This window comes from Grammomys surdaster, unplaced genomic scaffold (genome assembly GCF_004785775.1).
Source record: "Grammomys surdaster isolate TR1022 unplaced genomic scaffold, NIH_TR_1.0 186, whole genome shotgun sequence".
Classification (NCBI taxonomy): Eukaryota; Metazoa; Chordata; class Mammalia; order Rodentia; family Muridae; genus Grammomys; species Grammomys surdaster.
This window is the reverse complement of record NW_021604631.1, coordinates 815,488-830,880: the sequence shown is the minus strand read 5'-3', so window position 1 is coordinate 830,880 and position 15,393 is coordinate 815,488. Positions and strand designations below refer to the sequence as shown.

Sequence of the window (15,393 nt, the reverse complement as noted above, 5' to 3'; positions counted from 1 at the left end):
TGTTCAGGTTCTTCCTCCACTAAGGCAATCCCTATCCTATCTCATACCTTAACTATTCCCACTCATTCTCTTACTGGGAGCCTGTTTAAGGCGCATTTGTCTAACAAACACTGTAAGAGGCAGCAGAAATAAGAGCATGTCACATGTTGTGATTACCACTTTGTCATAAACTCTGCCAGGTAAATGCTGGTGCATAGTGCACTATGGGCCATATTCACAAAGAGACCAGAAAAGAAACACATGGCAGTAAAACACCAAACAGCAAGGCCAAAACCGAAGAGTGTATATGTGTATAAAACAGAGTGGGGAGTGGGGAGTGGAGAGGAAAGCAAGGGAGCTCACTAGAATGACTAAGTAACAAATAAGTTTACCTCTGAAGTCAGGTTAGGCTTAGCATAAGAAAGAGGGCAGAGAAAAAAACTGTGTGTGTGTGTGTGTGTGTAAGAGACAGACAGATATTGATATGGAGAAAGAGAATGACACAGACAGAGAGAAAAAGATTGAGAGAGAGGCTGATTCGGAGTCATAGTACCAGAAAGAACATCAGAGCAGAGAAGGACAACATCCCATTAATGAGGTACTAAATACTGCCTTCTGCACTGATTAAAGCCAAATTCTCACAGCATCTTCAAAGGATCACCATTGAGGAAAAAAAAACAAAAGCAAAAGCAAAGAGAAAAAATAATTTACCTGTTGCTGATCAGCTAGTGGTGAAGGCTAGATTTTGGATGTAGGCATTGTAGGCTCAGAACTGGCTCTGAATTGCCAGCTATGCTATCTCTCAAGAGATAATGGACTACAGAAGGGAACTCAAAATTCACTCCACAGGGCTCCACCATGGAGTTATTATTCTTACTGGCTCAGAAACAGCATGTGGCACTGGTCACTACTAACTTGGACCTAAGTGAAGGACAGAGACACTGCTCCCGCACTGATTACATCTAAGAGCTGATTTCCCTAGAAGCGCTGAGTGAGCATTTCTGCTAAGAATGCAGGGTAACGTTAGAAGAGCCTGTGCTAAGGACAGAGACCCTGAACACACTCTGTAATTACTGCTCAGTTAGCGAATCAACCTACAACTGAACTTTGAAATATTCATATGTTTTTTAAAAGAATGAAATGATCAGGAATTAACTTTATGGGAGGGTCTTGTAAGTGTTGAAAAGGATTTAATATAAGGCAGATGCAGAAAAATAATAGGGACAAATTTAAAGTATTAAGTAAATACACACATACATATAAAACCACCAAACCAAACAAAATAGAACGGTAGGAAAAATGCTCCACTAGCCTTCAATAACCTGAGTGTCGCAAAGGGGACAGCACCTTGATAGCAAATAAACAAATGTTATGATGCCAATCTCATTCTAATGCTCACAGAAAATGCTGTGAGCCTTTTACTTCTGGCTAGTATGCCCTTTGAGACAATTACTATAATGAGATAGAGAAAGTACAGCAAAGATTCTTGAAAAACATTACATGTTAATAGGGTCGTAATAAAGGTGGAGATGGGATGACTAGGAAACAGTCTTAAAACCCAGAAAGGCCAGCTAGTTACTACATAGTGTTCTAAGGAGAAACTATGAGTCTGACCAACTAAGAAACTGTGTAGGCCAGTCACAGCAAAACATCCCAGTGCATAAAGGACTGTAAAAGCATTCATATCCATTTATTTTTAAAGTTCAGAGTACTAAAATAATCTGTTCTCTGAACTCCTCTAGCAATTCTACATATATAATCTACCAAGTTATTAATATGTATATCCCCATGTTGTTATTGAGATATCTGTATAGAGTATGTGCATATTCATCCCGCATGGAAAGTAATACTCAAAGATGTTCAAACATTTCTTACATAAAATAACATAGAATATACACATAACTTACATTCATTCTTGCTACTTGAAATCATCTTTATTTTATAATGACTAATATAATATAAATGCTATTGTAATAGTTGCTCTATTAAAGTATTTAGGCTATGACAGAAAGAGCCATATACATGTTCAGCATAGATGCTGAAAGATTCATAAAGAATGTACAGATAAGTGGGCTGACTGTGCATATAGACATGTGCACACGTGTCTAGCTTTGTTTCCTGGATCTTAAATCTCTATCTTAAATGTCTTTGTATTTGACTTCACTTTCTTCTAACACCTAATAATGCTTAGGAAACCCTCACAAATCTTTCTTCATATTTTATATTTTACAATGGCTAGTGTAGCAGTTTGAATAGGAATGGCCCCAATAGGCTCATCTAGTTGATACTTGAATTAGGTCATTAGGGAGGGGTACTACTTGACAGGAATTAAGCAGTGTAGCCTTGTGGAGTATGTGAGGTCTCGCAGGAGAAGTGTATCACTGGGTACTGGGCTTTGAGGTTTCATGCACTCAAAGCAGTCCCTCTGTCTGTCTCTCTGTCTGTCTCTGTCGATGTCCCCCCTTCTTTCCCTCCCTCCCTCCCTCTCTCCCTCCTTTCTTCCCACCCTCCCTCCCCCACCCCCCACCTGCTGATCTAGATATAAAACTCTCAGCTCCTTTTCCAGCACCATGTCTATGTGTGCAACTCCATGCTTCCTGCCATGATGATAGTAGACTGAAACTCTGAACCTGCAAGCTTTCCTCAGTTAAATGTTTTCCTTCCTAAGAGTTGCCTTGGTCGAGGTAAAGAAAGTCATAGCAACAGAAACCCTAAGATAGTATCTATTTTTTTGTCACAAAAGGTAATGTTGTTGCCTCAAATCTTATTTTATACATATTGTAATTTATTTTCAAAGTACTTTCCTCTGCAAATTAAAACGTGTGACCACAAATGGGCTCCAAGTATCCTATGGATCAATTCGCAAGCTTAACCCACACTATCCAGAAGCATCTGTGAACTCTCTTCATGACAGAGGCCGAGTTTCCCCTTTTCCACCTTCCATACTCCAGAAGACTTCAAAAATAATTAACAAAACGACAACCATAGTGGCCAGCATAGGACTAACATGTTATTTAAATGTGTCTGGACTCAGGCTGTTTTCAATACATCTGCTTAGAATTTCCACCTCAATCGCAAGGCATTCTTCAGTTTTAGTATTAGTTTTAGAAGCTTGACGGCATATGTTGGGAAATGGTAAGATGATAATAGAAAAGGACTACCAATTCACTAGAATTTGTTGTCTAAAAAGAACTTTGTGAATGTAGAACGTAAACTCACATGCTAAACACATTGCAGACTATCCTCCAGAAACTGGCTTTTCTAGAGAAGTCCAATCACTTACCTTGAAGTTCTCCACTCCGACTGTAGAGCTCCCTTCTCTGTTCTCGGAGATAGGCGCTCATACTGATAGCATGGGAGGATGATTCAAACCTAAAATGCAGCACACAGTACCACACGATTAGGCCACACAGTGCCATCCATCTCATCTCTATGCTCCCAAAAAATTCTAATCTATTCTATATAACATTCCCTGGTGTATAACAATTATGACATTATGGCTATACCAGGAAGAGCCCAGAGACAGCTGCCCGAATCTTGCTTTATGAATAACAACCCTGCTAGAGTCCCTCTGCAGGAGTATTTGGATCTTTTCCTCATTGTCCATTTCACCTAGAATAATCCTGATCTCCGTCACGTCCAGTTACCTTCAGATCATCATTGCCAAGGTTGCCATCATCTTAGAGCATGACCACATCTACAGCAACAAGAGTATCCTACAAAGTCATCCTATTTATGCTGTCACCCAAATCAACACCCATCACTGCCTAACCACTACTTCAGCAGACATAATGGTTCCAGAGCAGTTTTCTTCCTGAATTGCTGAATTAAAACATTAATGCACAGAGGATACTAGAAAAGACCAGTGATATCAAAGAAGCAAGGCTCATTGGTCTCTATGTAAATGTTCTAAAAAGACTGTTTCCAAATGGCTGCTAGTTTTTAGCCTGCCCTATAGCACCATTTAAGTATTCTCCAGGAACTGTTTACAAAGGTCAGAAACATGGAACAGACAAGTGGTAAAGAATGGGTCTCTAAAAGTTAAAACAAGGAACACAAAACAAATCAGTCATAAAGAATACCCTATAAAGAATATCTTACGAATATAAATAAAATCAAGTAAAATTATGACTATATCAAATAGCAAATCCTTTGATGAGTAACAGATTCCATTTCATAAGTGAGATTTTCAAAACCAGGATAAGAAGGCTGACAAAAGAAGGAATCCGTCTAAGAATTTTGCCTCCAAAGGGTCAACAACATGGGGAGAAAGCAACAGAGTCCATGGACTCAGTGACTGGCAGCAACAAGAAAGGAGCATCATTTTCTTAATCATGTCCCTTTTATCCAGTCCTTGACAAGGGGAATGAATACCAAGATGAGTATCAGCCTGGGAAGGAAATACTTCAATTACTTGATCCGCTTTCCGCACCCTACCAAGAACTAAGAGGCACAAAGAGCTGGAAAGAAGGCAAAGTATGCAGTACTTCAAAACTGCCACCTGCCAGTCAAGTGCAGAGAAGAAGCCACTGACCTCCAAAAAGCATGCTGACAGCTATTGATCAGAGATAGTAAAGGAAAAAACAAACTCTCAAGCAAAGAATAAAGAAGCAAATGTTGTACAATAAGAGAAAACTTAAACACAATTAACCTTGGCTAAGGGCAATTAAAGAGGGTAATAAAGTCCTTCACAGATTTGATAGAAACAGATTACAGCTCTCCACATGCTGAGTCCTTTATGATTTGATAGGTTTGCTATTCATGAATTTTCTTTATGTTTGCAACAAGTCATACAGTGAGATAATTTTATAGCAAAAGAGGCCTGAGAGATTCTTTAGTCTCGCCTCCTTACTTGATAGCCGAAGCCACTGAGGCAAGCGCAGACATGAGACCTACTCAGGCCTGGATGGCTCATTAACAGCAGAATCAAGTTAAAATGAGCAGATCTGCTTAACTGACCAAATCTGGGACAATAATGAGTTTTATTTCTCCCCAATAATACTAAATATATAAGAATTATTTAACATTTTTAATTAGGAAGCTATTTATAATAATAATAATAATAATAATAATAGCTATATATAATTTTTAATTAGGGGCTGCCTCCCACTCCCCACCCCCACTCCTATCCAACAATCTAGCCAAAACTGAATGACTGGACATGTGTGCATGGTCTGGGGCAAAGACAGTGAAGGCTGAGAGCATGACATGTGAAACCCTGAGGACTGCTTTCTGCAGGAGTTTAGAAGGTAATACTGCTTAGTTCTTGTTGTCAACGTGACACAAACCTGGAAAAAGAGAACATCAAGAAAGAACAGCCAAGATCAGATGGCCATATGTTTTAAGTGCTAATTGGTGTAGAAGGGCCCAGCCCACAGTGGGTGTCACCATGCTTAGGCAAGTAGACCCGCACTGTATTAAAAAGTTGACTGAGAAGCCCAGAGAGGGAGAGAGCAAGTAAGTAAGTAGTGTTACCTGATCCTTCCCAGACAGTTCCTGTCCTGAGTTCCTCAATAATGGTCTAATCTGGAAATCTAAGACAAATATGCCCCTTCCTCCCCAATGTGCTTTTGGTCTTAGTATTTATCACAGAAAGAACAAGTACATAGGGCAAATGGTAAGTGTAGCTTTCAAAGGAGAAAGAACTAGGGAGGGAAGGAGAGAGAAACTGAGCGACAAAAGAAAGGGACAATAGTGTGCCCACACACAAAACAGGAGTTCAAGCCTGAAGAGAGAACAGCACTGAAGTGTGTGTGTGTGTGTGTGTGTATGTGTGTGTGTATATGTGTACATACACATATATATGTTCTTGTGGCTTTTGAAGTTATACTGCTACAAAAATATAATTTATAATCAAGTTCAAATAAACAAATTTCAAAAGTTTAAAATCTAAGTAAAAATATGAAATAAAATAGACAACATGCTTATTTCTTTTAATTTTTTTCCTTTTTGCAAGTAAAATTGTATGATGGCTTCTGAAGATCATCATTCAAATTGGGAAATGAAACAGAATATGGATGCTATTAAGCTCAAAGAGCATGAACATACAGACCCTTGCTAAATGTCGTTGCTGTGTTCTTTTAATATCCTTGTTTGAGCATCTCTAGGAAAAAGAAACTGTCTCTGCAGGCTACTGTGATTTGTCAGTTATGTTAAGGCTTTTTACTCTTAACCAGCTGGAGATGGGAACTAGATTTCAGGGTGAGAGATAACACCAGACTTAACTTATAAACTATTAACTGCCACCGAGAAATCCGCATCCTGAGCACATGGCTAGTAGAGTTCACTAAGACAGTAATTAAGAAAAAATTAAAAACTTTTGGATTGTTCCTGTATTCAAAACAAAAGTTATTTTTTGGCACTTGGAGCTTTTTCAAGAATAACATATTTCATTTCCTTTAATTTCATATGAAATGCTCCAGAAATACCTGAGAAGTTTCACTTTGCTTGATTTTCTATAAAACTCCCAGAAACGAGCTTTAAAAATGTACTCAGAATTATAGATAGTCCAATAGCCATTCCAAAACAGCCACTTTACCTGACAGAAGGCAACAGGAGACAAATTGCTCCAAGGCAGTTTCAGCTAGTAAATGTGTGGCTATGAATGGTGAAGAAGGCCCCACCCACTCAGAGCTGGATCATCATAGCTTGCTAGCGCGCCACACTGTGATACATACTTGAAAAGAGAATTCTTTGGCCTTTGTGGTTTCTTCTTGGCAAAAAAGGCTGCAAACTCTCGTCCAGTACTGGCATAGCTTAGTTGAGCTGATGGCTCGGATGCAGCACGTGTGTTCTTCATATCCAAATACTCTGTCAACAGCATCTGTACAATCACAATGAGGAGTTGAATTTATTGTACAAATAGATTCTAAAACCTCATCCCAGACTTTCAGAATATATTAACCTAGATAGTCAGTCTTCTACTCAAGGATATAAGAAAAGCCTTATTACAGCCATAAAATAATATCCCTGTTAGCAATTCAAAAGGAACAGGAGTTTATAGGCATTGGAACATGCCAGGTAGCATGCTGAGTGAGTTGTCAACATTCATCTTCACTTAGCATATAATCCTTATTATTCCAAAGTACAGCATTAGCAGCAATGGCCTAATATTTACTGAGCACTTACTGTGCTCTAGGCAAAGCATTAATCTGTTTAGATGTGGTAGGTTGTGGGTTCAGAGAGGTTCAGGAGCAAAGTAGTCCCTGGTGGACTAATGGCAGGGTCCATGCTATGACCCTTGATTCTGTCAGCACTATATACAAGCATGGCAGGCAAGCCTATCAAGGAAGGCCTAGGAAGTGGAGCTGAATAAGGTACTCCTGACCTGCAAAGGCTTACTAGAACTGCTATTTATCGTGAAATGGGGGTGGGGGGGAAAGGAGCAACTTCCAAAAGGTATACCTTATAAGATCAACTCTCTACAGAGCCACAAGGATTGGAGCCTGTGCTAGGATCAAGTATAGTTACTAGAAGTCTAAACACATCCATGAAAAAATAGAAATCTGGAACAGAAAGCACAATAGTTCCTAAGAATATCTGATAACGATAATGCAGTTAAACTCATTTGTATCATTTAAAAAAAAGCCTACCTATGAGTCAAGGAAGCGCTTTTAGAGAGACAAGGTCATCTGATTATTTACTCACTCATTGAACATTAACTGTTTTAAATATTATCATTATTGAAAAAGCACTTCTGAAGTCTATGAGCAATATTTAGTAAGTTGGAGGGTGATTAAGCATCTGCCAAAAGCAAATGTACTACTCAGTATTTAAACATCATAAGTTTTTTTTAAACATTAGCATTCTTCTTTTTCTTTTTTCTTTTTTTCTTTTTTGGTTTTTCGAGACACAGTTTCTCTACTAGTATTCTTTCACACACAAACACACACACCCCGAAACAGGGTTTCTCTGGATAGCCCTGGCTGTCCTGGAACTCTGTAGACCAGGCTGGCCTCAAACTTAGAAATCCACCTGCATCTGCCTCCCAAGTGCTGGGATTAAAGGCATGCACCACCACCACCTGGCAAACATTAGCATTCTTTTGAGTCTCAAATCTATGAAGTCTGAACTTCTCACTTTATATTTTGTAATTGAAAATGTAGAATTAGTATCAGGTCTTAAAATTGCAAATGGCCCAATTTCAACCTGGTCTGAGTGATTCCAAATCCTGTTCATGACCAGGATGTTCCACAAAGCTGCACATTCAAATTCTCTTTAAGAACACCACTGTAAGTATCAACAGCTTCCTTTTAATAAAAGTTGTGCAGGAAAACCATAAACTATTGTAACAGAGTGGTGAAATGCTTTACTTATTTATGGGACTGTTGGAATACTATCCACCAAGTGCATAAAACAAAACAGTAACAAACATCATCTCTGATCAGCATCACTCAACTATCTAGGATGAGGGAGACACTGATCTGAGTCTGCATTTACAGCTCAACTGAGGACCTTGATCACGCTGTGGGCTGAGAGCTGCTAGAGAGAAACTCGGGTATAAATGATCAAAAGAAACCTCAAAAACTCAAAAATAATGTCAAAATGACACAGCATAGAAAGGTCTTTACTAACTCAGTGTTGTGTTGGGACTCAACACCAGCACAACAGAGATTACAAGCAATTGTAAGGCATTGCTTAATGCCGCAGGACTGAACAGTTGGCCTTGCACAATAAATCACTGACCAAGCAGGGCATGACTAACAAGCATCCCCAAACCCAGGTATCTCAAGATCAGTGTTCCTTCCCCACATCAGGAACATCCCTGAATTATTGCCTTGCAGCTCTGTTTGTCGGGCTACTTACTCCATCAGTTTATCACTATCTTTAAACAGATTGTACTTCCATCTTCTCAACAAAATTTACCTTTGGTCATTATGTGCTATCTGTAATCTTTAATTCTTTTTTGTCTTTAGGTTCCTAAGTTCTAAAAGTAGCCTTCACATCTACTGGTTTCTTTTTTTTTTTTTTTTTGCCATGATATGGTTTACTGCTAATGTCTCTTACAAATTATATTCCCATATGTGTAAGTGTATGCTTGACTTAACTTTACTCACATTTCAATGGTGAAATCAAATTTGCTAAAACTTAAATTACTTTCATATACAAGCAGCTATTCCTTCAGTTGATATTTTATTTTTACACATTTTTATCCTCACTTACCTCCTAATGTAGGACTGCTTTGATAATTTTTAATTATAATACAATCAAATCATTTTCAACCTTCCCTTTTATCCCCCAACACTTACTAGGTGTCCCCTTCCTTGTTCTCTATATGAATTTGAACATGATATATATTCCTGAATCCATAAACACAACTTGCTATATAATATAAGCTATATATGTGTATATATGTATATATGTTTATAATATCATATGTATGTATATATGTATATATATACATGTTTATACATATCATATGTATATATGTATGTATGCATGCATAAATGCATATATGTATGTATGTATGTATTATGTATGATCTTGGGGCTAGTAATGGAACCTAACCAACTATCCAAGGCTAGTGAAATAATGGATCTCGGGAGAGAACCAATAACAACTACCTTACTAAACCAGTATGATCTCTAACAACATGCTTAATATTTATTCTTTTTCCCATAATTAGTCTAGTTATAACCTCTCATCACAGAAATTTCTCTTTGAAACAGATAGGGATCATTACATAAAGCCTTAACTGATCAAATGTAGAGAACTACAGATTGTGTGATGCCCAGTCCCAACTGATGTATCTACAAACACAATTCTTGCACCAAAGCACTGTCTTTTGATACATTCTAAAGTGTCCTCATTGATTAATGACTCTGTTACCTCTTTATATGTACCCTCTAACAAATTAGTTCATCCATATAGTTTTTCTCAAAAAATCTTGGCTTCCCTAACTATTCCAATACTTCCAAACATCAGTGACAGATCCATCTGGGTTTTATTTCCTTTGAATTGTACTGCATTCCCCCAGCAATGTGAAGCCAATACTCCAGTCAAGTCTACCTACTGCAATTATTCCCTGAATAAATATGTGCCTTATCATCTTTGCAATCCTAGAACAGATTATCCCTACCCCTAATAAATAAATCCTCCCAAGAGTAGTGCCAGTATTTTCTTTTCAGCAACTCTTTTGCAGGACACACAGACTCTCTCTCAGCCAGCTGTTCCCTTCTTTGAACCCCAAAAGCAACATTTTCCACATTGCTAAGTAAGTAGTTACCAAAAATTATTATAATGTTATATTTATTAATTTCTATTATAGAGTCATACAACAAACACCATTACTTATATGTTAAATTAAGGTATAAGATCTTTAACACATAGGCTGTTATATGCAAATTGAAGACAGCCTAGAAAGTAAAGCAAATCCAATATATAAATTAGTCCTCAATATACAAATCTGTAAAACAAGTAAAACCCAAAAGGGAAAGGCATGATCTAGACCATAGGCAAAATGGCTGTGGTACTAATTTGATGCACTATGTTTGACTCTATTTCCAACTTCATTTATGACTAACTAAAAATACTTTCTTTTAATCAAGTAACATTTTCCTTAGTTAAAAAAATTAGGAAAGGTACAGTTTTAAATATCTCAAAAAAGAAGAACTATAAATGTCCCTATTCATAAACAGCTGAAAATGTGACTGTATTGGGTAAGTGAAGTCTTCTAAATTAAAATCTTAACACAAGCATCAGGTGCCTGGGAGTAACATGTAACTAGAGCATGGAACATGGAACATGGAACATGTAACAGAAAGTGCTGGTAGATGTGTTCAACCCCAAGCATCAAGCTAAAATAAAATAATAAGATCATATAATTTCATGATTATTCTACATCTTGATTAGTAATGCAGGGTATCTTCCAAACTGCAAATACATATTTTAAGCACATATGTGTACGTTCAAATTTCTATTTTACCAATGCCATATAAAACCCAAACTCGAGAACAAAGATCATTACATTTAAAATAAAATATATCCATCCAAGTAGATCTATACAAGCTAATCCCACATCCCTGAGGCTCTGAATCAATCCTATTTCAGGCACTAAGTTTCTTTGTATTTTTAAATAGCAAAAAAAAAAATTAAAATTATTGATTTAGAGTTCAAAAGCAAATGGCAAAGTTTATGAGTGTTTTACATTGAACTTGTAAGGCTCTGATGTGTCAAAATGAATAGAAGAGATACAAAGACACAGTTGGAAAGAATGTTGAAATCTATATATCTTCAAATAAGAGCACAATTCAACATATGTTTGAGGACCTAGAATGTTGAGTGGCTCTCTTGACATAGTAAGGATGTATACAGCATTAAAGAATATAGAAATTGAAATGAAGGCACGCAGTCCTGCTACTGTCATCTTGGATTAGCAGTTGCCACTGTGTTAGCTAGAAATTCGTTGATGTAATGAAGCAACAAAATTCTGAAATGTATAAATTCCTGAAGCACTAGTAACATCATTGTGAATGAACTGCTCACTTACCATTTAATCTTACTTATTTAAAACATTATCTATGGGAAGTTTGTAGTTAAGCATTCAGAGTTTTCTACAACTAAGTATGAAATTTGTACTCCACATGTAAGGGGAGGATGCCTTTCAATGTGTAAGGAAGCAGAGCTTTAAGAATTGGAGAGCTTCTTGTGGTAGTATTAACTCTTCTCCTCAGCATCTTTTTATGTAACTTCTCCTTAGTCTTATAACAACAACTAGCTGTATCTATCTTATCAATAGCACTTTGATGAGTAGAACAGATTAGTGTTACTCATCAAGAGCCTCACAGCCAAATATAAGATATTTCCAAAAGAGGCTGGCTGGCCATTTGCCTAATGCTAGGTTAGTGGTAGAACTAAGTATCCCATATTCACATGGTAATGGAATGAAATAGTAAAGAAAATGGTACTTTAAAAAAGCTTTTTGTTTATTTAGCTCATAGTTCATACACATATGTTCAGACTTGTTCATATATGTGTGTATACATCTATATTGCATAGATTATGCACTGCAATAATAAATCTGAGTAAAGATTCTGTACAGACATCATGATCCTTCCTTTCAGGAGATTACCGTCCGCCTTCACTATGGACACAATTATGTCACTCCAGTTAAAACCTATACAGCTACTGGAGCTTCTCCAAGGCTTCCCCTGCAGGGGTTTGTTTTCCTTCTTTTGTGCTTTGTTTTGTCTGTTCCCTGTTCCTGGGCTTTTGTAACCTTCTCTCTGAGTTCAAGCCGAAGCTCTGCTCCCTAACATGGCATCATGTGCAGCTGCTTGCTAGTAGGTTTCCTAAATTAAAAGTAATATAATCTAAAGGGCAGCTCCTCACTGATGTTCCACAGTCACAGAGGAGCTCCCCAGGGTAGGCTACAGCACCCACGGTGAAACGTCAGGCTTTCTCAGGTACATTAATTTACTCACATCATGGGAGTAGCATTTATTAAATTTCTGCTCCAATGCGATAAGTGCTACCCTAATGACCCCAAAGAGTTAATGCATCTTGGAAAAGAGCCAAATTGCTCTCTAGAGACAGTTTATTGAATTAAGTGCCCAAGACCCAGCATTTTCAATTAGCAGTTTAGTTACTAAAGACTCTTTCATATTGGTTATCTGTAACACGTGACTATTGACACACATTAAAAATCGCTTGTAATTCATTCAAAATGAGATCTCAGAAATAACAGGTACAGATCCAGATTCAATTAACATTTATTTGTAGCTACAGAGTGCTAGGAAGTATGCTGAGTATTGTCCTTTTGGGGTTTGAGAGGAACACTGTTAAGACTGGGAGGTAATGAAGTTTGAAAGCACTAAGAATATAGCACCTGGATACAGAGATAAATAAAGGAATCCACAAAGAAAACTTCAATTGGCTTATCCAGAATCAAGTCCCTATGTACCCTGCTCTGAATACACATGCCTACTGGCCCTAACAAGGAAGATCTTCCTGGATACCTAAGTTCTTTGGCTCCTGTAAGAGCAACCAGTTCCCATCCTGTCCACAGAACCTTTTCTGTACCTTTAAGTAAGTACTTCCAGAATCACCAGCAACCATCACAGATGTTTTCACAGACCTGGAAGTTAACCACCTACAGCTGTATATTTAACTTTTCCCTATCACTTAACCTTCGAATATAACTTGATAAGAAAGCATTTTGCCTAAAACTCTGTACTACCACAATTTCATATAAAGCTCAAATATCATTTTAAAATTCTTTGCAATTAAAACCCAATTAAAATCACTCACTCTAGATGTCTTGTGAGCTTATATTTTCAAGAAAAATTTTATCTCCAACATAAAATTTCACATCTATATTAGGTTTATGATTAGATATACTATTTATACTAAGAAGATCCATGGTAATTCAAAGCATGAAACTAAATTATTTCATTTATCTGTTACAAATGAGGTTAATAATAAATTAAAAAGTCAATCAAATGAGCTACATTGATGATTTAAATTAGTTTATAATACAGACAGAAACTCTAGGGTTCAAAAATGGAGAACTGATAGTTCATTCTGGTGTAAAATTTAATTATTTTAGATTCATTTTCTCATCTAACTTTATTTTTTGATACTTCCTTATTTTATTCTGATCTCTTACTCAAAAACAATGTCTGAGCATAAAAATTTCACAATACTGAAATATATGAAATATCCAATAAGAAAGGAAATATATGAAGGTGCAGGTATTCTTTAAGAGTAGCTATATGCAATATATAATGCTATCTTGCCTCTTTTCATATCTGATCTCATTATTTTACTTATCTCTAAATACTAAAAAGCAGTGCCCTGACACGCATAAAGTACCTTATTACATATATGCATTCATCAATGGAAACTAATTCTGTTCCTAAATGAAATAAAAACAAATTGTGCTTTATAGATAGCATATGATTCAATATAACCCTTTCCTCTTTGAATTATTTGCACCCATCAACACACGTCAGCCTATAAATTATATTACATGCCCCTGTACCAACCAACTTTCCTCCCTCCTGCACCTATAACTCAAGGGAAATAGCTGAAGTATCTGACTTTTGAAAACAGTAGTATACCTGAATTACATTTCTAATAATTTATCCAATGGAGAAAAGATAGAAATTCAGTAAAGAAGGATGATGAATGTGATCACACACAACATGAGACTGCATGCCTGTAAACAGGACTGAAGTATATAATACATGGAGGAGAGGCTGGGCCTAGCACTTGCACTTCTGCAGAGCAGCGCACCTCTACCTAGTTAGCCTGGGCACCGTGCTCCCACTGTGTAATAAGCTCATGGTAGAAAGCAAGTCAGAGAGAAGGAAACGACAGCAAACTATTTAAATAGCAACCATGTTAACGCAGAAGCAATACAATACAATTCATGTACTTCATGTTCTCTGCTAATTGCTTAAGACATTCTGCTATAGAGAAGACAGCAACAGTAGCCAGATCCTAGTCTTCTTTAAATGCCAGCTCTTAATAACAAACCCCAAAAGGTCTTAATTGCATTTACCAGGAGCTCATGAACTTTAAAAGTTGTTAATCAGATTTCCATGTAAATGGAATAACGATTAAAGGTTAAGTACAGGTTTCTGAAATTTCAGAAGTTGAGAATATATTGCCCTTCCCCCCGGGGATTGGGGGGAGACAGGAATATCAGCCTTGACAAGAACTAAACATCTTAATTAAACATGCAAAACTACCAAGCTTATTTTTGTATGAAGTTCTATTTCCAAATGTCAAAGTTAATCATGCACTTGACTAAAATGTGGAATATTCTCTCTGCCAGAGAAGAAATACTGGAGTATTGTAGTATTCTTTTCTGAGAAAACATCTCCAAGTCTCCAAAATTCCTCTGCTGTCCTTCTGCAGCTGACCTTCACCTAGGCTACAGGGAACCCTACACAGAGATTTTTAATTGCTCTCCATCTGAGTAGTAATCCAAAGCCTCAGGGGTTTTTTTTTTTCAGTTTCACATTTATGTGATTTGGAGAAACATAAGGCACTTCTCCATAAATTCACTGCACCTGTGTCCCTGGAGTGACATGTTGACAAATGAACATGACATCTCCTCAGACTCCAAGAAGGATTTATGATTCCTAGAAAGAATATATTTGATCAATTATGGTGTCATCATAGTTGAAAGCAAAATCATGTCTTTGGAGTGCACATCACACAGTTTCTGAGGGCTTATGTTCTACCATAGGATGAAGGACTCCTACGCCCCAGGCAGATCCTCACACCATCTCACATACACCTTTACAGCTCTCCAGCTGAATAGAAAACAGGTACAGCAAATGCTGATACAATAATAAGGAAAGATTTTGCACCAGAAAAAAATAAATAAAGGACTCAAGCAATCAATAAACATTTGCATTATACTATCTAGCCAGGAAAAAATAAATATTCCTTAATGTAATCTAG

At 37.1% G+C, this 15,393-nt stretch overlaps 1 protein-coding gene across 2 annotated transcripts in view; it reads right to left on the bottom strand.

Annotated features, from left to right (window-relative positions):
- The window catches only part of Exoc4 (exocyst complex component 4), a 689,148-nt gene that overhangs the window by 501,347 nt on the left and 172,408 nt on the right, over positions 1 to 15,393 (bottom strand). For both annotated transcript variants that reach the window (XM_028768362.1, XM_028768363.1), the window contains exons 8-9: positions 6,657 to 6,802; positions 3,263 to 3,351 (exon numbers count right to left, since the gene is read on the bottom strand). In XM_028768362.1, the coding sequence (XP_028624195.1) occupies positions 3,263 to 3,351; positions 6,657 to 6,802 (235 nt within the window). The remainder of the gene's footprint in view (positions 1 to 3,262; positions 3,352 to 6,656; positions 6,803 to 15,393) is intronic.